The sequence below is a fragment of the Cricetulus griseus genome, chromosome 5 (assembly GCF_003668045.3).
Source record: "Cricetulus griseus strain 17A/GY chromosome 5, alternate assembly CriGri-PICRH-1.0, whole genome shotgun sequence".
Taxonomy (NCBI): Eukaryota; Metazoa; Chordata; class Mammalia; order Rodentia; family Cricetidae; genus Cricetulus; species Cricetulus griseus.
Window position 1 is genome coordinate 53,147,901 of NC_048598.1, and position 23,450 is coordinate 53,171,350.

Below are 23,450 nucleotides of genomic sequence, written 5' to 3' on the forward strand. Positions count from 1 at the left end.
AGGGGGCATCCCTGAAGACTTCAACACAGCGCCTTGAGAGAGGAGCCAGGTGCTGGGAAGTCACAGTTCCCTCTCCAGTTCACCTCCCCTCCCTCTGAGGCCCCCTCCCTCTGAGCCCCACTCCTTCTCCCTGCCCCCCAACTCCCAACATTAGGGCCATTCACAGGGCCTCTTACCAGCTGCCTTCCCTCCACTGCCTTCACCCAGCTCCCTCCTCTGGAAAAGGCCCAAGAGGAGGACCCAGCTGCAGCTCAAGATGAGGATGGAGACCTCTGGGGGAGGGGAGGCAGGGGAGCCTGACTCCCAAGCTTCTTGCATCAGCCTCTGATGATGAAACCATGTCAGAGATTTTGGCAAGGGCTTGTGTGAGTTAGGGTCTCAAGGACACAGTTCTTGGTGCTATCACCCCCCCTCCCACCCCATCTGTGGCTGCTCTGCCCAGGAACCCAGAGTGGTAGTGGTGGTCTGTGTAAGGGGTCCTGGTGGAATCCAGCATATTAATATTAGCATCTGGAGCCCAAAGCCAGTGAATCACATCTCTTAGAGCAAGAGGCTGGCAGGGTGCGGCAGAATGGAGATTCTCCCTGTCTTCCAACCAAAATGGCCAGAGGAAGGACAGTGATGCTTACGAGCCACCTACACAGGCAGGTACCTTCTTTATGTTCCTGTTCATCCCCCTAGCCTCATGAGCTAGGTTCTAGTGTTCTTCTTCAATATTGCAAGTGGAGAAATAGAGTCTCAAGCAGCAGAGGATATGAACTCACTCATGTGGTTCTAAGCTTCCCATCACCTCTAAGGGGATGCCTGTGGGGAAGGGAGCAGGACTGGCCCGGCTTTCCTGAAGGTGCCTCAAGCTGCAGGCTTAGGACTCCTGGCTAATAACGTTGTGTTTTCACCAAAATGCTGTCTCTCCCATCTATCGCTGGACATCTTTGGTACTTAATTCTGGTTTCCTGTTTGCCATAGTCTTCTCAGACTTCCAAGAGTAGGTGACCCTTCTGACTCATAGTTCCACTGCTGGGAAATGCCACCAGAGCTGTCCCCCACTACATCCTCTGACGTCCAGGGTGTCCAGTTAGGGTGAGCAAGGAGGCACATGGGCTGCAGATTCAGGTCTCCTAGATGGGCTTCAGGGTTCCAGTTACCCCACCCACTTCAGCAGCTACCTCCTGAGCCATCAAGGAGCAGAGGTCCAGACCCTGGCTCCTAGGCTCTGCTGTTCAGAAGTGAGGGACTAACTGGGCTGAGGTCATGTGGGGATCCAAGGTGAGAAAGAGGCTTATGCTTTGCAGTTTGGAGAGATTTAGATTAGGTCAGAGAAAGCCTAAGACAATCTCTGCCCGTTTTGAGCTCTATCCAGCTTCAATAACCACTGCTTCTTTGCTGTGTTCCCACCTCCAACCTCTTCCCAGCTGCTCTTCTTTCCTTCTCCCCTTCCTAAACCCTGATTGATGTTTCTCAGGATCAGCTACTGTATGCAGCCCGCAATGCTTACACATGCGTGCACATATATGCGAGAGCGTGCGCAAGCACGCACACACACCTGGCACACACCCATGATGACTCTCAGGATCAGCTACTTCATGCATATGCAACCCTCAATGCTTCACACACACACACACAGAGAGAGAGAGACAGAGAGAGAGAGAGAGAGAGAGAGAGAGAGAGAGAGAGAGTTGGCTCTGAGCCCCTAACTGGACTAGAGTATAAGCCTTGAATCCTATTCTGAGCTGAGTCCCTTCCCCCAGGCATCTTGGGTCCTCCATCATTTCTCCTGACAGGAGCTGTGGGCGTCTGGGCAGATGGGAACCTAGGGGAGGTGTGGGAAGCCCCCTCCAAGTCAGGAAGCTCCCACGCAACTGTAGTTAAAATACTCCAGCAGTGACTTAGGGCAGCCATCTGGTCCAGAGCTCTCTCAGACACATTCCACTTTTTAACAGCAATGCTGTGGGAACAAATAAAACCACTGAAGGGATACCCGTAGGTACCAGGAATGTTTCCAAAGGTGGTCTGAACTTGTGTCTTCTTCCTCCCTCCCCTGACGCCTTCAGGGGTGGCACAGGGTGATAGCATTACAAAATCTAAATAAGCCCAGGTATAAATGGTGGTGGTGGATGACACAGGTATAAATGGTGGTGGTGGTGGATACAGATCCGGGGACCTTGAGTTCTAATCCCAGGCCTTTCCCAGCAGCCATTGTGTAGTTCCATGGCAGCAGACCTTAGCCTGTCCTCCAACAGTATCCTTAGCAGATGTCCAGCTATAACCTGCCATGTCCAGCCAGAGGCAGGGCCCCTTCTTCCCACCAGCAGGAAGCTCAGAACCCCAGAAAAGGTCCGCTGAGCTGCAGACTCAGGAGATCTGAGCCTCACTTCCTGTGTTTAGGAGGAGACAGACTGAGCCACAGAGGAAACCAAAGTCCGTTATAAATAGCAAGGAAGGCAGAGAGCTGTGGGTTTCCAACATCCATCAGTCTTAAACAAACTCTATTTTTGGCTTCAAATAATAATTAGGATTTAGTTAATGCTCTATGTAGCCTCCACCATGTGTCTATTTTTTTAAAGCAGGGTCTTTCCACGAAGCACAGGCTAACATTGAAACTTATGGTCCTCCTGCCTCAGCCTCCAGAGCACTCCAGGCATACCTCATTGTACACAGTTCTCTCTCTACCCCTCCCCCCTTCTGTGTTTTGAGACAGGGTTTCTTTGGGTAGCCCTGCCTGTTCTAAACTCACTCTGTAGACCAGGCTGGCCTCAAACTCAGAGATCCTTCTGCCTCTGCCTTGGAGTGCTGGGACTAAGGGCATGCACCACCACCACCCTGCCGTACATGGTTCTTTTTTTTTTTTTTCCTTCTTCTTTTTGGTTTTTCAAGACAGGGTTTCTCTATGTAGCTTTGGAGTCTATCCTGGCACTCGCTCTAGAGACCAGGCTGGCCTCGAACTCACAGAGATCCACCTGCCTCTGCCTCCCGAGTGCTGGGATTAAAGGCATGCGCCACAAACGCCCAGCTCGTACATGGTTCTTAATTAAACATGATGACATTACCTACCTTTCTACTTTGCTGTACCTTCGAACACTATCGATGTGGCAATTCTCAATGTCACCAAGTCCTAGACTCAAAAAAGAACCCCCAGGTCACATTTTCCTGCCATTTTATTTTCAAGTGAAGACACCGAGGCCCAGGGAGGTAAAGAGACTTGTCAAAAGTTGCATAGTACAGTAATTAGGGGCTGTGCTGCAAGACTGGAAGTTTGGTTGCTGTGCTGTCCCAGGGCAGGCTCCATGGCAGCATGATAAGGACCCTAAGGCTAAACATCTGAAATTAGACTGTCGTGAGTTTATAGTCCTGACAAAACTTTGGTCTGAGTGAAATAACGAAAGACAGCCCAGAGGTTGAGTTGTGATCTTCTGAGTCACAGAGATCTGGGCTTCCAGCCCAGTTCCTCCCCTTATGAGCTATGTAACCCTGGGCCAGTGATGTAACCAGGCTCAGCATTAGCTCCCACATCTCAAAATGAGGAGGACCACAGTCTCAGGACCATTATGAGGTTACCTACAAACATCCAGTGCTTGCCTCAAAATAGGTGTCAAGCCTTGACATTGTCCTTGGATTCTCCATCTTTTCTCCAGTAGAGAAAAGATGTCTGGACAGAGGGGCTGCTTCATTAAAAAGAATAATATGGGGAGGGAGAGGATTCTCAAGAGTGAGTGTGAACAAGGCTGAGAGGGACAGGTTATGAGGTTGAGGTGTCATTAGTGTGGGGGCAGGGATGGAGTTCAATGGTTTGCCCTGCATGCTGGGAGTCCTAGCTAGGTTCCTCTAAGCAGTCAGTGTAAGATCTGCTGGGCTGAGAAGGGAATCTGCAGGAACTTACCCACCCTCTGCTGACTACATAGTAGCATCATGGGAGCCAGGGTGCTTTCCAGGAAGAAACTTTAGCTGTATGGACCTTTTTATACACAGGTAATCCTAGACCACCTCCCTGGGGGTTGGCCCTCTGAAAGGGGAGAGTTTGTACTCATCCTGTAACGACATTGGACTGTGTTATATACATGTTTTAATCTACCCTCAGAATCTTCTATGAGGTATACAGTTATGACTGTTTTGTAAAAGAGGAAATGGGCTCAAAGGTCACTTGGCTAGGGTAGTGGTCATTAGTGCTGTTCACATATTTCCTGCACTCGGCCTTCCAGCATAGGGCAGGACTACATGTCCTTAGTCCTTTGATAGTAAGTGGCCATGTGACTTCCAATAAAAAGTGAAGCTTTAAGAGCCATGGTCACTGTCACACCTGTGTTGTTCACAAACAATACATGAGAAATAAACCTTTATTGTGTCTAACCTCTGAACTTGTGAGTTGTGTGTGGTCCTAGCAGAGCCTAACCTGCCCCAATGCTGTTAATAAAAGCAGATCCAGAGGCTGGAGATCTTCCATCTGTAAAGATGCCAAAGAGCCCAAGTGATTTCCGGGGCCCTGGCCCACACACAGGTAGAAACCTCTTTTGGGTTCTGATCTCCTGGGCTACTTAGAGGCAGATGAAAGAAGACAGAAGTCTTTTACCATCTACCTCCATTCATCCTGATTTAACTAAGATTTGACTACATTTCCTAGTCACTGGGTTGTCGTGACTAAAGAAATATGTGGCTACATATTAACCCTTTGGGGTCCCATAGCTACATTGGCTGTGCTGTTCTGATCCCCAGGGGTACAGGAGTACAGGAACCACCTCGAGAAGTCAAGGGAAAACTCGAAGGGCCTTCCTCTGCCTCTGCCTGTCCTGTCAGTAGGAACAGTGCCCAGGTCAGGACTCAGGACATATCTGTATTCATCTTTAGCTCAAAGATTGGCCCTGTTCAGGTCACTCATTCCTTTGGGACTTAGTTACTCCTCAATGAGATAAAGGCACTACAGCCGGCTATGGTAGCTGCTCAGAAATATAGGACAAATCCATTCTAGAGCATAAAGATCTCAGAGGCAAAAGCAAGATAATAACAACTCCCATTTCTGAATGTTGTGCTGAGCACGTGGTAAACATTTCGGCTTCATGCAGTAATGTAATGCTCACACCCTTGGAAAGAGGAATAATTATCCCCCACAAAACAAACCAGGAAGGTCATGATGTAACTCACAGACAGGGTTCAAACCCAAGCAAGACGATGATGGTGATTTCATCTTGTGTTGAACTGCCCATGAAGGAAAAGGCTGGACCCACCCTTGACAGCTAATGAGCTAAGAAAGTGAGCAGAGTTCCCTAGGAACTCACCAGCTTTGGGCGTGAATGGGCATGATCACAACAGCTTTTGCTATAGGCACAAATGCCCACCAGCAAGGAATGGGTACAGAAACAGGCATTTTCCTGATGGAATCCTACTCAGCAATGATAAGTGATGAGCTACGGACACGCTATTGATGCAGAGTAGATGAATCTCAATGGTACTCAGTGAAAGAAGCAGACCAAACAGCACATGCTGTGTAAACCCACTGAAAGGAACATCCTAGAAAATGTATGTAGTGAGCTGGGCATTGGTGGCGCACGCCTTTAATCCCAGCACTAGGGAGGCAGAGACAGACGGATCTCTGTGAGTTCGAGACCAGCCTGGTCTCCAGAGCGAGTGCCAGGACAGGCTCCAAAGCTACACAGAGAAACCCTGTCTAGGAAAACAAAATAAAACAAAACAAAAAAACCAGAAAATGTATGTAGTGAACCTAAAGTGTCAGAAAACAGGTCAGCGCTTACCTGGCAGAAGGAGCCATAGGGGCAGTAGATGGCACGAAAAGGTCAAGAGGGGCCGCAAAGGGGCACAAAGAAAGTCTTTTGGGTGGTCGGTATATATGTAAGGTAAAGATGATCTGACGGGTATATGCGTTTCTCAAGGCAAAGAGAACTGCTGTATGTGCTGGAGATGTGCAATTTACTCGGCTAATTTTATCTCAACAAAGCTTCTTTGTGTGTGGAGGTCAAAGGTCATCATCTGGTGTCTTCCTTAATTGCTCGACACCCTTTCGGAGACAGTCTCTCACTGAACCGAGATCACCATGAGCCACAGGGACCCACCTGTTTCCCTTTCCTATCCCATCCCCCAAGCTGGGATTACCTACATGTGCCACAGTACTGGGCTTTTTACATGGGTGCTGGGAATCTAACCTCAACTCTTCATGCTTATCCAAGTGCTTTACCAATGGAGCCATTTCTTTAGCCCAATATAGCTGTTTTTCAAAGGTGACTTACTCCAATTTCTTCTTTGCACAGAGGTGCAGACTGACTTACAACTTTTCTGGGGTCATAGAGGCAGACCTCAACCCCTGAGGCCCTCTCTCCCCTGTATCACATGGAAAGGAACTCAAAGAGAGCCCCCCCCACCCCGCCCAGTGGGTTGGGGGTAGTGACAGGGAAGTAGAAAATGTGGCCTCAAACAGGAGATGGGGGCAAGAAGAGCTTCAAGAGGTCAGTCAAGGCAAGCCAAGTGAGGCAAGGGAAGTAAACGGATGAACCCCAAACCTGGGGAAGAGCAGCAAGCTTCCAGAGGAACGAGCCCCTCCTCTGTTGACAGCACTTTCTCCTCCGATGAGACCTGAAAGGCCACTCTTGTCCTTGAGTTATTGATTGTCTGTCTCCCTGGACACATCATTTCCTTGGCTGTAGTAGACATGTGTCTGGGCCAGGCCCCACCCAGCAAATGGCCAGCACTTAACACTTTACACTCTAGGTTAACCTTGAAGGTGCCAGCTCTCCAGAAATGCAGCCAGCCTGAGAATGTTACTAGGCAGTGGTGGATGCCAGTCCCTAGGCAGTATATGTTGGATCTCATGGGCCATTTTAGGAACAGTTCAAAGGCCCTTTTGATTGACAGTCAGTTGGCCTGAGGTGACATCACTCTTTAAAAGTTTGCCTGTGTCCTTCCTTAGTTCTGTGTTTTTTGAAACTTGGTCCAGTGGACAGAGAGATACATTGCCCTAAGCAGAGTGTCAGCAAGGTCAAGGGAGGGCGCACAGAAGAATGAAAAGACCTTTTTCTTTCTTCCCTCCTCTCTGTAATCTCCAAAGTAAGTTGGAGGACACAAATGTCAGGCTCAGACTGGGTGGAGCAAAGATTTTAAGTCAAAACCCAAATTAGAAAAAGCCCAGAGGGTCAGGTGGTGGTAGTGGTACACGCCTTTAATCCCAGCACCCAGGAGGCAGAGACAGGCAGATCTTTGAGTTCAAGGCCAGCCTGGTCTATAGAGTGAGTTCCAGGACAGCCAGAGCCCTAAACAGAGAAGCCCTGTCTCTAAAAATAAAACAAAAAGAAAAGGCCCAGAGGAACCCGCCCCCCCGTGTCCCAGCTCCCCACTCCTGGGCTGATGTGGGTCCCTTGTGCTAGTCAAGAAGAAAGGGATGCTGGGGCCGGCCTTTCTAACATCAAATCCCCTGTTGTCAGTCTGAGTGTGTCTTTGCCCTTCCCCCACATAGAGGAGACTGAGAGCCAGGAACAAGCCTGTAACCCAAGCTCTCAGGAGACTGAGTTTGAAGCTGGGAAGTGCCACATAGCCAGACCTTGTCTCAAAAATCAAGACATGTGAAGCAAGCTTGTCTGAATTTGAACTATTAAAAAAAATTTTAAAATTAAAAAAAAATCAAATCAAAACAAAACAACCAGAATGCTTTGCAGAGAATAACCATCTTGGCGAGCTCTCACTCAGGTCATTTTGGGTGCTCAGAACAGGTGTGAACAGCTTTAAGACAAAGGCCAGGAGCAATAGCACTGTATGGAGAGGGTGTCACCTAGCATTATTGAGCTGTCAGCCCCAAGGCAAGAGTAGCATGTGCCTGGGATCAAAGATGCCAGGGGAGCAGGGATCAGTCTCTGAAACACCAGGTGGAGAATTCAGATCTCTTACACTGGTCTGAAGCAGGAGGCAGCTCAACACACATCCAAGATGGTCATGAGAGCTGTAAAGACCTGTAAGGGAGCTGGCCTGGTGCTGAAGAGGGCCATCACGGCTCAGCTCTCCCTAAAAGCTCAGGATTGTCCCCTTCAAGTCAGCTTCCTCCTGTCTTAGAGATAATGGACCTCACACACAGCATCTGATAGAACCAAAATGAGTACTTATTTTACCAAGCAGCATCAGCTCCTGCCTCCAGGTTCTTGCCCTGTCTGAGTTCCTGTCATGACTGCCACTAATGATGTATGGAAGTGATCTGAAAACATAAGCCAAATAAACCCTTTCCTCTCTGAGGTGCTCTGGTCATGGTGTTTCATCACAGCCACAGAAACCCTAACTAGGACATGGGCCCTTACATAGTTACATATATACCCTAAGGTTGAGCAGGAATAGACCTAAAGGGCAATGTGGAATCCCTGGCCCTCAGGTGACATAGCAGTCAGGGATTATGACTCAGTTCCCAAGTAATCTGGATCCCAAGGTTGCTCTAACAACTGCAGTGTGGCCATTTCTCTCCTTTACAAATACCAGGAAATGTGGTATGTAGCTCAGTGGTAGAACACTTTCTTAGCATGTACCAGGCTGTAGATTCAACCCCTAGCACCCTGTCCAGACAGCCCTATGAAGCCCCAGGGCCAGAACAGAGCATTCTTCTAGCTTTGATGGGATGGGACCTGGACCACTCTTTCTGGCCTTTCCAGGCAAGCTGTATCTGAGCTTTGCATCTTCCAGATGGAAGAGGCTCCCCTCCTCTCTACAGTTTTTGTGTTCATCTTGTGCCCACCCCTTCCTCCAGTGGCACTCCTGCCCCTTCTGGCACAGTCCCCACCCAGCAGCTGGGTTCCAAATCTGCTTCCAAATAGAATTGTCAGGAGCCGAGAGGGGCCTTGCAGATACTGGTGCCTCCCAGTGACAGAAGGGGGACCCACCTGCCCCCATAGTACTATTAGGTGGTCCTTCTGAGGGGACATCTGTCTTCTCTGCAGCCTGCCCACCCCTCAGCTCCCTTCTGTCACCAACCTTCCCTCATGGGCTCTCTTTGAGCAGTCTGGCTGCCCTGTTGGAGACAACTGAAGCTGGGTAGGGGATGGGACCTGCTTGTGATGAACTGGACCATTGTATTGCATAGGAAATTGCTTGAACTTTTCAAAGGCATGAACAATTAGTTTCTCAGAGCCCGTGTGTGCATTTTTATCTGGCAGCCAGGCTAGGAGGACAGCAGAGATTTGAGTGTATCAGCTAAGAAAGTGGAATATGATGCCAAACTGCCAAGGTTTAGCTTCCTTTGTGGCCTTTTTGTTAGGTGCACAGGCTTAGGTAAGTTATCTCTTACCTAAGTTGCAAAATGAAGATAATGATATCTTTTTTTTTCTTTTTAAAAGCACCAAATTTTAATATCTAAGTCAATTTGGGGGTGGGGGGAGAAACACTATCAGGAACTTCTCTTCAGAACAAACAATGATGTTCATTCCTCTGCATGTCCAATTTAAAGTCTACTGAAACCAAAACTAAAACCCAAACCTCACACAGAGAAGAAAAGATACTAAAATCACATTCTAGGGGGTCAGTGCATTCCGCAGTCTCGGCTGGGCTAATTGTCCTTCGGCTGACTTTCAAAAATTAACACCCTAGCTCATCAAAACATACATCTTTCCCATTGGCTTTTTAAAATTAAAAATAATAATTAAAATAAAAACACTTGAAGGAATTCAGGACCAGTTGCCTGACTCAGTTGATGGCATATAGGGCATATGGAAGTCAGGAAGGCAGCTTGCAGCACACGACATTCAGGGGATGCTCATCTTTAAGGCTTAGCTTTCTTCCAAACAGTGTAAAATACCCACAATTCCAAGTATGAAGGGACACAGACAATCTCTTTTGAGAATTCCACAGGACAATACAAGCGCCCCAGCTGTTCTTCATAGAGAGACAGGGCATCAGTCAAATTGACACAGTTCCCCTGTGTGAAGTATTTCCCATCCTGTTTCAGAACTTTCATTGACAGGTCAAGAATCACTCTGAGAAACTCCCATGTGGAATCTTCTTCTGGAGATGTAGAAATTGGGACAGCTGTCAAATCATTAATCACATAATCAAACTCTCTCCCTTCTTTGGCGTACCTCTTCAGTACTGGAATACAGTCTTCTATGAGAACCCGATAGCAGTCTCCTTTAAGATTGTCTAAGACATCTCCGCATGTTCTTCGCATGTATTTCTTACATCCATCAATTACCATTTGGTCAATCTCTACCATGGTGACCATCTTTGGTTTCAGTTTGACAATTTCACATAATATGCCCCCATCTCCACCTCCCAGAATCAGTACATCTTTGCCAGTGTAATCTTCTTTACCACTGCCCATGATGGCTCGGGTGTACGCCAAGTCACTCTCTGCCAAATTAACATCACCGCTGAGGATGAGAATATTTCCAAACTGTTTTGAGTGTAGAATCTTAATGTTCTGATAAGGTGAATCTTCGTCATACACCACTTCGTCTATGTCGTATTCAACCAGGCGCCCATCAGCAGTAGGCCAGTATCTGTCAATAGCCCCTCCTCGAACTACGGGTGGTAAACGCTTCGCCCTCACAGTACTGTCCTGACCCAGTTCTTTCATTTTTTCTTCTATTTTGTTCAAAAGGCTGTCAGTTTCTTGCTTGCCTTGTGCGTCGCTGTCGTAACTCTGAAGGTCCAGCAACACCAATCCATGGGGATAAATCCTCAAATTGGCAAAGCTGCCATTTTTGTTCGTGTAGGTTGCTAAATAGCCATGGTCCTGCCAGGTGTGCACTGACTCTGCCATCCCCTGCTCCTGAAAAATGGGCTGAAGGCCTCTCAGAATGGCCTCACCGTCAGCTTTGGCGCCGAGCGTGAAGTCGAGCGTGCTGTGCCTTGCTGCTGCCATAGTGTGGCGAGGCCCTGTGCCATGCCTGGGGAGGCGACCGCGGGGGGCTGAGGGACCGGCGCGGCGTGTCAGGCTGCGGGCCAGCGGGGAGCGCGCCGCGCCGAGGAAGGCCAGGAGTGGGCGGGGCCGCGGGGAGCGACCCCGGGCGAAGGGGCGGGGCGAGCCGCCTCCTAGAGGCGGAAGCGGGGACGCCTCCAGCCCCGAACTTGGAGCGCTGGGTGTGAGGCCTCGCGCTAATTGTTGTAGACCAGGCTGGTCTCGAACTCACAGAGATCCGCCTGCCTCTGCCTCCCGAGTGCTGGGATTAAAGGCGTGCGCCACTAATGCCCGGCCAATGATATCTTTTTTAATTGCTAAGAAGACTACATACATTAATACATAAGCAAAACTACTGAGACACGACCAGCAGCTTTGGTAGTATTTTATGGCAAAAGGAGCACTTTAGTGGGTCAGGTGAATGGGAGACAGTGTAAGCACCCGTGGGTGGGTTAGGAACTTCCTCCATCCGGAGGCTCCAGTATAGAATCCAGCCTGGCACATTTGGCACAGATTTTTTTTTTTTTTTTTTTTTTTTTTTTTGAGACAGAATCTCACTGTGTATCCCTGGCTTTTCTGAAACTCGCTGTAGGCTAGGCTTGAACTCATGGAGAGATACCTGCTTCTGCCTCCCCGAGTGCTGGGATTAAAGGTGTGAGCCACTATGCCTGGTAATACTGAGGGTTTGTTTGTTTGTTTTGTTTTTGTTTTGTTTGTTTTGTTTTCCTCTTACCGGCCCCTTGCTTAGATGGATAGCCAAGGTGGCTGACCTGGTGACACTGAGCATGTAGGGTCTACACTTTGGCTCTTTTTAACACCGATTTAACAAGCAGCTGCTGGGCCACCAGTGAATGGTAAAGAGTGCTAGGCCCTAGGGGGAAGCTGTGAACAAGGTGGGCACGGCTCCAGCTTTCAGAGAACTTAGCGTCTGGCTGGGGTAAAATGCAGTTACAGCAGGACTGCAGTCTCTTCTGGAATGGGAAGATGGTTGTCTACACTTGGGAACCAGGTTCTAAACAGCTTGGCAGTGTCCAGGGAAATGACAGCAAAACAGGGGTTTGAAGGATGATTGAAGGTCAGTGAGAGGTCAGTGAGGCAGAGTGCTCAGGAAGATTCTTGAGAGAGACCCAGAGGTAAGCATGGCCCCTTTTGGGTGAGCAGGAGCATCACCAATGAGAGGGTGGTACTGGTAAATCTGAGCCACACTTGGAATACGGCACAAACAGGACCCAGAGCAGAGACAGGGACAGGGTGGAATGGCTGGGGTAGGAAAAGGATTTGCCTGGAGCAAGGACTCGGCTTTTATTAGGTCGAGAAGAAAGAAGGGGTAGATAGATAGTATGGTTAGAGGAAGTGAGGGGAGGGCCTTCTGGTGGCTTCTGTTAATCAGTGCGGTAGACAAGGCAAGCTATTGGTGCTGAGCTTTGAGGAGAGTGGGAGTGGGGTGGGCAGGGCTGGGGCAGGGGTTGGGGGGAGTTGAAACTGCTGGACTGACAGGGCATCAGGAAGCTTTGGGGCCTAGCTGGGGCTAGGGCCCGGATGCACAGGTCACCAAGTGTCACCTCTGCCATGTGCTATGTGCGTCCTCAGGCAGGCCCCAGAAACTCAGAAGCCCACTCGGGGTGTTCACCAGGAGGCTACACAGCAGGCCAGCCTTGTTACCACAGCAACAGCCATGGAGGAGGCACCTGGGCCACACTTAATGAAGGAAAAAGTGTCCTGTGAGGGGAAAGGGCAGTCCCAGCCTTGCCTTGCTTTAGAGACACACTACAGGTATGTCTGGTTGCATTTCCATTTCCTCATCTTGAATGTGATGGGAGCTGAGAGGCTATTGTGTGAAAGTGCCATGCAAGTACATGGGATCCCTTGGCAGGAGATGGTAGCTGAAAAGGGTGCCCGTGAGGCATTTGGTTGGTAGACAGCAGCTGCTAGTTATTGTTGGGTAGTATGGAAGAGGAGCCATGGAAACACAAATCTGTGACAACCACAGCCATAAACCACTGCCACTGAGACTGGCCTTGGTGTTGGCAGTGGACTCTGGCCAAAGTCACAGGGTCACAGCTTCAAAAAAGGTTGGCCATGGTGTAACCAGGGCGTGGCATTGCTTCTGATGCCATCAGAGGGAAAGTGCAGAGGGCCTGGTACTCTTCTGCAAGGCCCAGGCTCTCTAAGGAAGAGGATAGAGGGAGTTCAAAATGTTCTTAAAAAAAAAAGACAAGCCAGGTGCCAGTGTCAGGCCTGGAGACTTTAATGTCCAGCTGATTGGAGTGGCTTTGTGACAGATGGACCCTGGCACTGATCAGGCTTTGTGAATGACATCAGAAGCTCTGCCAAATCCCGCTTCTTGCTGGAGAGAAGAAGGGCCCGTCCTGTCCATCTGTGGCCTCCTGCCTGGTTGAGGTGGTTCCTGACCACTGCTACCCAGTTCACGCAGCTTGCTATTGAGGGAGGGGAGGCTGCTGGGCTGGGCTAGCCCTTCTCCATTCCAGCACTTTCTGGCCATTGGTCATGGCAGTTCTAAGCTCATGTCATTCTGTGTAGGCCTCACACGTGGGAGGAAAAAGTATCTTCTGGGAGCCCTGACACTGGTTCAGGCTGCCCAAGGAGGACCTGAGGCTCAAGCCTCCCAGGGCATGGCCCTGCCCTCTGGGGATTCTTGCTTCAGTAGCTCTGTTGCCGCCACCTCTACTTCCTCTGGTTCCATCTGGCAGGCATCCGCCAGGGCCTGGCCTGTTGCCATGACGAAGTTAGCATCTGCTGCTAAGGAGTCTAGTCCTCCTCGAACCAGAGCCTGCGGGGAGGAGAGGAGGTTGGGTGGGTCTTCCAGGAGAATTGCCTTCTAGGTCCCTCCACTGTTGGTCCCACCCTCTCCGCATGACAGACAATCACAAAGGCCACCCCTTGGTGTGGCCTGCCCCCCAGTACCACCTCACCTCCTGGATCAGGAAGGCAGTAGCTGGAGCCGTGCACCTGTGAGATGAGTTCCTGGGAACGCTCTCCTCAAAGTTCCCGCTGTGGGGTGTTCCCAGAGACCTTGGCTTGGAGCCCTTAGTCTCCTCCTGGACAGGAGCCTCTGCCTGGAGGAGCTGTTCCAAACACATAAAATCAAAGATCCCCCCTAAACAGATATACTAGAGCCAACTGACACAGCGGAGCCACAGCTCATCCCAGGGAGTCTCAACCAAGACCCACAGACTGGGCAGGATGCAGGAGCACAGGATCCTTCTGTATGGAAGGATGGCTACCTACAAGGCCCTTCCCCTGCCAGAGCCCCACTCCTAGCACCTGACCAGGTGGGGTGTATATGGTAATTCCTCCCAGGCCTTTGCCTTTGATACCTGATGTGGGGAAGGAGGCACCAGGCCTCCAGGCACCTCTCTCTGGGTCATCAGTCCTTTCGGTTTGTCCACATGGGATTTGCTCTGAGGTCCTGTGGGCAAGGCCAGACAAGGTTAATGGGGCTGCTGACTACTGATGGCCACCTCATCAGAGCTTTTCTTGGCCAGCTTCAGAAGGTGGTTTAGAGTATAGACACATGTTGAAGCCTAACCAACTCCAGGTCAGGCAGAACTGGCCCAGCTACCCTTGCCCAGCGCTTTGTCCTTATGGTCTGGGAGAGGCTGAGGGCCAAACTCACCAGTAAGCACTTCTTCACTGTGGCTATGTGCATGCATGCTAACATGTGTTACAGAGCAAGGAAGTACCCTTATTGCTACTACACCCCAGAATTTTGGAGCCTTCCTCAGACTGGCAATGATGCTCCCACTCCCAGAGCTCAGCTAGCACTCATTATAAAGGCTCTAAGTGGCTCTCCCAGGCTCTAAGAAGTCACCATCAACTCCCACCCCAGGAGAAGGCCCAGCTTCTTAGTCACAGAAGAGACTGACCAGAGCCTCCGAAGGGCTGACTGAAGGGTTCTCTGGCAGCAGGTGTGTCTGCCTCTTCCAGGAATTCCCTTTCAAAGCAGACGCTAAAACAGAAGCAGAGCAGGTTGGAGCCCATTCAGTGAAGCACCAGTGTGCATCCCAGCAGACTCCAGTGGCCTTCATGCCAGGGCTGATTCTGCCAGCGCTTGACTTTGGGGGAGGAAGCCAAACTCATAGCTGCCTCCACTTTTGCTCAATGCTTCCCTGCCCTTCTCACATCTGCATTGCTTCAGTACTCTTAGGATGCTAGTTCTCAACCCTGACCACACATGGGCTCACCTGGCAAGACATGGAGACCATTGTCTGTGACCCACCATAGACACTGTCCATTCTGAAAGTTCCCCGATAGCTCTCATGGGCAATTGCAACCGAAACTTGTTCTGGATCAGCCCATGGTCATTGGTAACCACCTGTATTCCCAGTACACCTAATTGGCCCTCGTTGCTCCCAATCATACCACAGGGTGGGCTGTCACCCTGGGATGATGGTGTTAGGAGAAAGCAAGGGGATTGGAAGATGAAACTATAAGGCCAGAGGAGAATAGACCGAAAGGTAATATTGGAACATAGTCCCTGCCCACAGCAAGGTCTAAATTTGACAGATAGGGACAGGACACACCTAAGGACACACACCCCAACAACAGAGCCCAGGTTGGATGCTTCTGTGTCTCCACACCACCTAGCACCAAAGACACAGGTACCCCGTCAAGCATTCAGGGCCTCATTCAAGAGGCCTCTTTGGACTGGAGTGAAGTGTGAGCAGTCCTGAGCAGGGGAAGTAGCTGTTAAGTTGGCATCTTTCCTGCCCAGCCCAAAGAGACGGCACTCAGCTGGCCTGTCCAGAGCAGAAGCCCCACTGGGAACCCAGTCCCTGTGTTGTGATGGCTAAGGGACTCTGCTCCCATCTGATTATATTTTATGACACTTAAATCACAGCCTGGAATTAGTGAAATGGGAGCTACCCAAATCCAGCAACTGACCTCATCCAGAATTTCCTACAGTGTGTGCTGCTGCTGCTGCTGGAAGCCCTTTCTTAAACATTACTATGTGACCAAAATATTCTGCGCCTCCCTACTGAGAACCACAGAAGGGCTGGCTCAGGTTTGTTACCAAAGCTGACAAGAGGCTGCCCCCTGCTGGCAAAGACACCCTTCAGTCCAGGTTTGCCTCTTGTGTTAGGGGTGCAGAGCAGTCCCCAAGGGCACCCAGCAAACAAAGGACATTCTACAAATTTCATGGTGCCTCCTTCCCTCTCAAGAATATCAAAGAATTTGTACACCCACAGTTGGAAGCTAGCACTGTTACCTGGAAAACACCGGGCTGTTTCTATGGTTGCTGTTGCCATAGGCAACATTGGCATTGGCATTGTTGGTATTGGCACGAGCAAGAGGATGGGTGCCTGGGTTATGAGGGAAATCCTCCAAGAAGACGGGTGACTCCAGCTCTTCCATCTCTATCTCAGCAAATTGGAGGGGTCTTTGGTTGGCCATGACAGGGGGCAGGGAGTTGGTCCTTTCCAGGAAGTTGTCCACTTGACCAAACAAGCCTCCAGTCCTCTAGAAGCAAGGGGGAGAGTGGAAATCCTGGAAGCAGTGACAGGGCATGAGGATACAGACTGCATGGGGGTGAGGGGTGGGCTGTCACCCTGGGATGATGGTGTTAGGAGAAAGCAAGGAGATTGGAAGATGAAACTATAAGGCCAGAGGAGAATAGACCGAAAGGTAATATTGGAACATAGTCCCTGCCCACAGCAAGGTCTAAATTTGACAGATAGGGACAGGACACACCTAAGGAACCATGCAAGTAACACACACACATGGAAACATGGAACACTGAATTGGGAGTCTGCAGAACTGTGATCCAGCTCCCCTCTAATCAAATGATATGGGACATTGCCATCTCTTTGGGACACCATTCATAAAAACCCAATAGAGTTTAATGGGATGTCCAGGAAGAACCTTCAAGATTCAATAGGTGACAACTCTCCACAGAACTAAGAATAGGGGACTAGCCTGAGTGGAAACAGATCCTCAGGAGATAGAATTAGATGAGGATTTGTGGATAATGTAGGGAAGGGTGTATCATATTTAATACTTTGGGTTATAGATTCCGAGTCCCAGAAGATATGGGTGGCAAGGTGTAGGCGGTATCTTTGGCCCCTACAATCCGTGCAGCCTGGATTCTAGACCTTGTCTCTATTGCTACTTACTGTGTCCAGTCCCTCAGAACTGGGTCATGGCCCTCACTCACCCGGAATATCCCCTCCTCCATGGCAGCCTCCACCATGGCTCTCTCCAGTTCCTCCTCTGCTGTCAGGTCTCCTGAGATAGCACGGTGGATCTCAGGAGCTGCCTCTTCCTCTATGGTCCGTAATCCAGCCTAGAGAGGGTAAAGTGACAGGGTGGCCCTGCAGTCCAGGAGTGGAGACCAGAAACGCCTTCCCACTTGTTTTGAATACCTGCACCTACACTTTTCCTGAAGTTTGTCCCCATTCTGGATCAATATCGCAGGGCTCTGAGGCCCCCGTGGTCCTGCGCTGGTCTGGAGGAGACAGTTTGCATTTTGAAAAGTCTCTAAGGGGTTATCTGTAATCCTGTGGGCAGAGACTTTGTGCCCCTCCACCTGAGCCTCTCTTTAGTGGCATATGCTTTTTAGCCAATAAAACTTCATATCACAATTAAAGGCACATGAATATAAGTGTTACCTGATAATTTCACAGAGGACACAGCATCATGTCTGGGACATTCTTACTCAAAATGTACATTTTCTATCTAGTGTGAGGAAACATCAGGCCAACCCAACCAGAGGGACAGCATGGCTTGTGTCCTCAAAAGGGTCAAGACCACATTAAGGACAGAATGCCGAGTGATTCCCGAAAGCAAGTTGCCAAGGCAAGAAGGCGTGCATGCTGTGTTGGCTACTTTTCCCGTAAAGGAGATCACTGGGGCAGCAGGTAAAACTTGACCGAGGAGAGGGGTAGAGTGCAGGCCTGTTTCAACACTAACGGCCTGGTTTCCGTGGTCATATTGTGGCTATGTAGGAGAATAATGTAGGGCAATGTCACATTTTCTGGAAATTCACACAAAAGTATTTTGAACGGACAGAGTGCCATGTAGGATGTGAGTTATTCTCAAATGGTTCATATAAAAGTTGCAATTGTGTAAAGTATAAAGTTAGTTCAAAACCACAAGAGCAATTCAAATATGCCATTGAATGTATAGCCCAAATGTGTGTGCGTTTTATTTTTAAAGATTTATTTTAACTCTATGTGTATGGGTGTTTTGTCTGCATATTATATCTGTGCACATGTGTGTACAGTGCCTGAAGAGGCCAGAAGAGGGCATCAGATCTTCTGGAACTGGAGTTACAGGTGGTTGTTGACCGCCACATGGGTGCAGGGAACCGAACTGGGTCCTCTGTTGGAGCAGCAAGTGCTGTTAACCACCAGCCTTACATGTCTACTTTAGAATTTTTGAATCATGTGTATTACGATGTACACAGAAAAAGCAAAAAAGCAATCAAAAGCCCTATGAGATAAAACATACTCAGTGGAGCAGACCCCTGGGCAGGGGCAGGGCCTGCTCTTTTTCTTTTTCTTTCTTTTCTTTCCTTCTCCCTCTGTCTCTGTCTCTGTCTCTGTCTCTCTCTCTCTGTCTCTCTCTCTTTCTTTCTTTTTTATTTGAGACAGGGTTTCTCTGTGCAGCTTTGGAGCCTGTCCTGGCACTCACTCTGTAGACCAGGCTGGTCTCGAACTCATACAGATCCTTCTACCTCTCCCTCCCAAGTGCTGGGATTAAAGGTGTGTGCCATTACCACTACCCAGTGAGACCTCTGCTCTTGCTGTAGGTCTTTCCTTTGAAGAAATCAAATTTTCTCTGGTCTAGTCACTCAGAGATGAGGAGCTCCTGGATCCTCTCCTGAGGCCTAAACACCTTCCATCATGGACCAACCTGAACACCGTCTCATTCTGTTCATCCAGGGTTCTGTCTCTGACTGTGGATGAGGGACCCGGAGAAGGACTTGGTTCAGCAGGGACCCCCTTGGAACCCACCTAGGTTGGCCTCACCTGTATTTGAACTGTGTCCTTTTTAGGTCGATACCCATAATATTCCTCCTGGCGTTTCATGAACTTCCTGAAGTGTTCCTGGATGAGGAATGTGGCATAGAACTTCCCCACTGTCACCTCATCATCTGTAGACAGTCAAAAGGGAGATGGTGAAGGCCAGTGGGAGTCTCACTGGATTCGGAAAGGGAAACGGTGGGGCAGCAGGCCCAGGTGCTCAGTCCATCCTGCTGAGATGGTGAACGGGCTCCTTTCACCCTGAGTTGGTGCCCTGACAGATGCTCATGGCATCTGCCTACGGTATTAAAAGTGTCTAGATGTCAGATTGCTAAGGGACTTCCTGAGGAAGCTTCTCAACCTTTCCCAACCTAGACTCAGGTCTCCCCAAGCAGCACCCACCTCCTATTGGAGGGATGACTTGGTCCAGGAGTTTCATGCTGGTTCTCTTCCAGATTTTTTTGATGATGGCTCTCAGCTCCTCATTTGCTTGTTCGAAGTTGCCTGGGACATGAGAAAGGTACGAATATCCCTAACGTGCCTGAATTGACAAAGCTTGGTGAGCTGCCATTTGTCCAGCACACACTGGCTCAGTGTTCTTTTGTGGCAGCTGCTATACTCTACCCTGGCAATGGGATGAGGGCAGGGGCAGCCCAACCCTTGGGTCCTGTACTTACTCCCCAGAAGTCTTGACTCACAATGACCAGACTGGTTAATTGTAGGCCATCATCTCCCCTTCTCTCTATTAAAATGTCAAGTCCTTACACACTCCAGTCTGTCCCATGGTCCCCAAGCAGTCCTCTTGCTGCTCTAACTTGCTCCTTCTTGAGTCCTGGCTTCCCTCTTCTTGTCTGCTCATGGCTGTCTCAGACTTCATTGGCCCAGATAGTGGTGTGGCCCCAAAGACACTGAAACCCTGCCTCAACCTCCCTTCTTCCCTTGCTCCCACTATGGTTAGTGGAGTCAAGTGTGTGTTCTCATACATGCCCAGTACTGAGTCCTACCCCTGTCCCACTCGGAGCCACTCAGGGGGACCCTAGCCCTTAGTGAGCACCGTCATGTCTCTGGCCCTGACACAGCTGAGAATACGGGACAGAACCTTAGTGATCTTGAAATGCAGAACATTCCCAGACTCCCTACAGGATCTACAGGGCACGAGGAGTTGGTGACTGTGCTCCTGTCCACATTCCTGGGAATCTGTGTCAGTATCTCAGAGAGAAAGGGGGCATGCACGAGAAGTCCCTCACCTTCCGTCTTGATCTTGAGTGCTGTGCGTACCAGGGCGAAGAGTGTGGCATTGAAGGTGACGGTGCCATCGCTGTTCAGGGGCATGTTCATGCCCACCAGCCTCTGTGCAGGGAGAGGTAGCACTTGCCGATGCCCTGGGACCAGGCCCAGCTCGTCAGGTTGCCCACACCTGGTGTGGGATGGGAAGGGAGGTTGATCTTCCTTCTCCAAGCCACAGCTGCTTAGCCTGGGAGGTTTGTTACCTTACATGCTACCCTGTGTGGGCAGAACTTCCCGAAGCCCAGAGGGGGTTGGATCCTCCTTAGCAGGGTCACCACATCCAGGTGCTTGATTCTGCCCCTGTGGGAGGACACATAGACTAGTATATCCAGGAATGTCACCACAGCACTCCTGCTCTCTACTCAGAAAAGTGGAAAGGAGGGAAGGAAGCCAGGGGGCCAGGGAGGTTTCCTAGTTTTAAACCTGATTTAAGAGGCCTAGTATATTATTTTAAATATATTTTAATAATTCTTTGTAAATTGCATACACATAAATTGATCACATTCACCCCTTCCTGGGCCTCCCCCCACTCTTCTCAGATGCCCCCCAAAGCCTTTCAAAAGAAAAGGGGAGGTTTGGGTTCATGGGTGCCCACCACAGAATGGGGCTCTCAATGTGGAGCAGTTACACACTTTCTTTCAGGGAGTTATCCTCTAGCACAGGGGATCTGGATTTCATCTCCTTCATGCTGAGACCTTCCTTAGGTTTTGGTCAAGCTTCAAGGGGGGCTCTGGGGTTTATTAGTAAATCAAGGGAGTGGCAGCCCACTTCAGAGACTCCTCCAGAGCTGGGAACACAATGGCAGTGCAACCATGACCTCCGGAATAGACCCAAACAGAGCAACCGGGAAGGTCGGGTGACTATGTCACAGAGGAACAGGCAATGTTCAGGAGTGCTGTCCTAACAGCATTCATTTGGAATGTTTTATGGACTGACTGCCTTGTCCTCAGAGCCGGCTGTGAAAGAAATGAGACATTTCTGTCTTGTAGGAAGCTCATAGGTTCTGGTGCTCACAGATAAGCACCAAGAAAACCAGGAATGTTTTCCTTCTCAAGGAAGAAGATGTATGGCCTGTTTTTTTTGTTTTTTGTTTTTTATTTTTTTTGCCCAGAAGGCTGGGAATGGAGGTGGCTAATAGCCTAGGTAACCCTTGAGCTACCTGTAGGGTCAGGCCATACCGGGCTCCCCCAACCTCCACAACTAGGCCTGAAGGTGGCTAATAGTCTAGATGACCTTTGCACTGTCTGTATGGCCAGGGGGCTCCCCCAAATTCCTACAAGCAGGACCAGAGGTAGGCAATAACCTAGGTAACCTCTGCACTACCTATATGACCTACACAGATGCTCCCTAGGCTCTTAAGATAACACTCACAGCCTGTCTATAGAACCCATCTTTGTGGAAGAAGTGGCATGTACTTTGAAAAGAGTTTCTGATGTAATTATGCCTCCCAATGCACATGGGATTATGTTACACTAGGAAACGTCCCCCTCCTCACCAAATTGTACTGTATTTAAATATGGCTAAAATAAACTGCCTGTGTCAGACTCTAAAATTAGAACAATACCAGCTACTGAGTTGTGTTGAACTGGATTTCCTTTTTGTGTCACATAGATTATTACTCTACTGTCTGGCGTTTGCAGAGACCCCCACACTATCTGTACCCTAGATGCTGAGTATACACGCAGACAAGCACACACACAAGCACACACACACACACACACACACACACACACACACACACACACACACTGATATTGGTAACTGGCACTTGGGATTGAGGCCAGGGTCTCTTACACGACAGGCCAGTGTCTATCACCGAGCCATGTCTCAGCTCCTAGGCCCAGGTTAGTATTGTGGGGTAGTAGTAATAAAGCAAGTAGATTTAAAAAATGTGTGTGTGTGTGTGTGTGTGTGTGTGTGTGTGTGTGTATGTGTCTGTCTGTCTGGTGTGTGTGTGTGTATCTGTCTGTCTGTGTGAATACTATGTGTGTACAGATACCCATGGAGGTCAGAAGAGGGTGACTGATCTCTTGGAGCTAGAGTAGTTGTGGTCATTTGACATAAGTGCTGGGAATCAAACTTGGGTCCTCTGGAAGAGCAGCTAGTGCTCCTAAACACTGAGCCATCTCTCCAGCCTCCTCTCCCCCTGCCACTAGTTTTTAAAGGTGTGAGCCAACACCGCCCAGCTATGCCACTAGTTTTTAATGTTCCCATTGGAAACGTTTTAGAGTGCAGTTGCCAAGGACTCTGGACAGATTTGCCTTGAGTTTTGGTGCCACCACTTAATTTCTCTGCACCTCAATTTGCTCATTTGTGAGACTACAGTGACCAGAGGACCTGTGCCTTACGTTGCTGGAAGGATCAGATGAGCCAATACATGTAGCATTTAAACCTGATAACTGGGAAACATTTAGCAAATGTGATCTTACTTGCCCCCTCCCCAAGTTTTAAAGTGTAGGCAGGTGGCTTGAACACCAGGCTAATGGCAGTGAAGACTCTAACTCAGACAGTGTGAGTGGGGCCTGGGCATTGTAATCAATCTCCAATAGAGCCAGTGAGCAGAGCCCACAGTGAGCAGCCAGGCCTGGAGTGCCTGGTGAGGTACTGAGAGCCCACTCCTCACCCCCTAGTTCTAAGTGTCTGACTAGAAGCTTGGTTAAATGCTTCCTCAAAGTCAGGGTGTTTTTCTTCTGAGGGATCCCCTCCAACTCTGAGACATGCTGATTCCCCCATGGAGCCTTGGGTGGGTTAGGGGAGAACAGAGAGACTCCCGAGGGAACACTAGGATGGAAGGGCAGGGAGGTTGGTAAGACCCCAGCACTGCACACAAAGACTCACTTAGCCTCCGGGTCATACTCGGCCCAGATGGCCTTGAACTCATCCAGGTGGTGAGGGCCCAGAATGGACCAGTCCCTGGTGAGGTAGTCAAAGTTGTCCATGATGACAGCCACAAAGAGGTTGATGATCTGCAAAAGGACAAGGGCTCCCATAGCACAGGCAGGTGATATAGTGACTGGTGTCGCGTTGGAGGGCAGGGGCAGACTAGGAATGGGGCTCCTTCCTCATTCTAGCCCCCAGCACACTCCACAGTCCACATGCAAGTGAGGCTGAGCCTCTGCTCTTGCCCAGAATGTGCTCTGCCAGGGGACTGGTGACCATTCACTAAAACCAAGGTAGGGCACCTCTTTGGGGGCTAGTCTCATTTCTGAGAGCTATTCTGCCTCTTCTGGACCTGGCCCATGCCTCTCTCATCCAGCCAGTCTTTTCCTGTCTACATTGAGCATCCTTTGAATTGCCAGGCTTGCTCACAC

General features: G+C 49.7%; 2 protein-coding genes across 4 annotated transcripts in view; both read right to left on the minus strand.

Moving 5' to 3' along the window:
• Positions 1–9,670: 9,670 nt before the first annotated feature.
• Positions 9,671–10,866, minus strand: LOC100765797 (spermine synthase-like). The gene has a single exon (XM_035445174.1). It carries the CDS (start codon positions 10,829–10,831, stop codon positions 9,731–9,733), a length of 1,101 nt encoding a protein of 366 aa, XP_035301065.1. The 5' UTR covers positions 10,832–10,866; the 3' UTR covers positions 9,671–9,730.
• A 2,618-nt stretch (positions 10,867–13,484) lies between these two features.
• The window catches only part of Cacna1s (calcium voltage-gated channel subunit alpha1 S), a 63,613-nt gene continuing 53,647 nt past the window's right edge, over positions 13,485–23,450 (minus strand). For 2 of the 3 annotated variants that reach the window (XM_027417492.2, XM_035445209.1), the window contains 11 exons: positions 22,978–23,105; positions 20,343–20,439; positions 20,100–20,202; positions 19,255–19,356; positions 18,859–18,983; positions 17,043–17,171; positions 16,098–16,348; positions 14,755–14,837; positions 14,206–14,297; positions 13,801–13,953; positions 13,485–13,658 (listed from right to left, as the gene is read on the minus strand). In XM_027417492.2, coding sequence (XP_027273293.1) covers positions 13,485–13,658; positions 13,801–13,953; positions 14,206–14,297; positions 14,755–14,837; positions 16,098–16,348; positions 17,043–17,171; positions 18,859–18,983; positions 19,255–19,356; positions 20,100–20,202; positions 20,343–20,439; positions 22,978–23,105 — 1,437 coding nt within the window. Of the gene's footprint in view, positions 13,659–13,800; positions 13,954–14,190; positions 14,298–14,754; positions 14,838–16,097; positions 16,349–17,042; positions 17,172–18,858; positions 18,984–19,254; positions 19,357–20,099; positions 20,203–20,342; positions 20,440–22,977; positions 23,106–23,450 lie in introns of all 3 variants that reach the window. The other variant, XM_035445208.1, reaches the window with a different exon arrangement.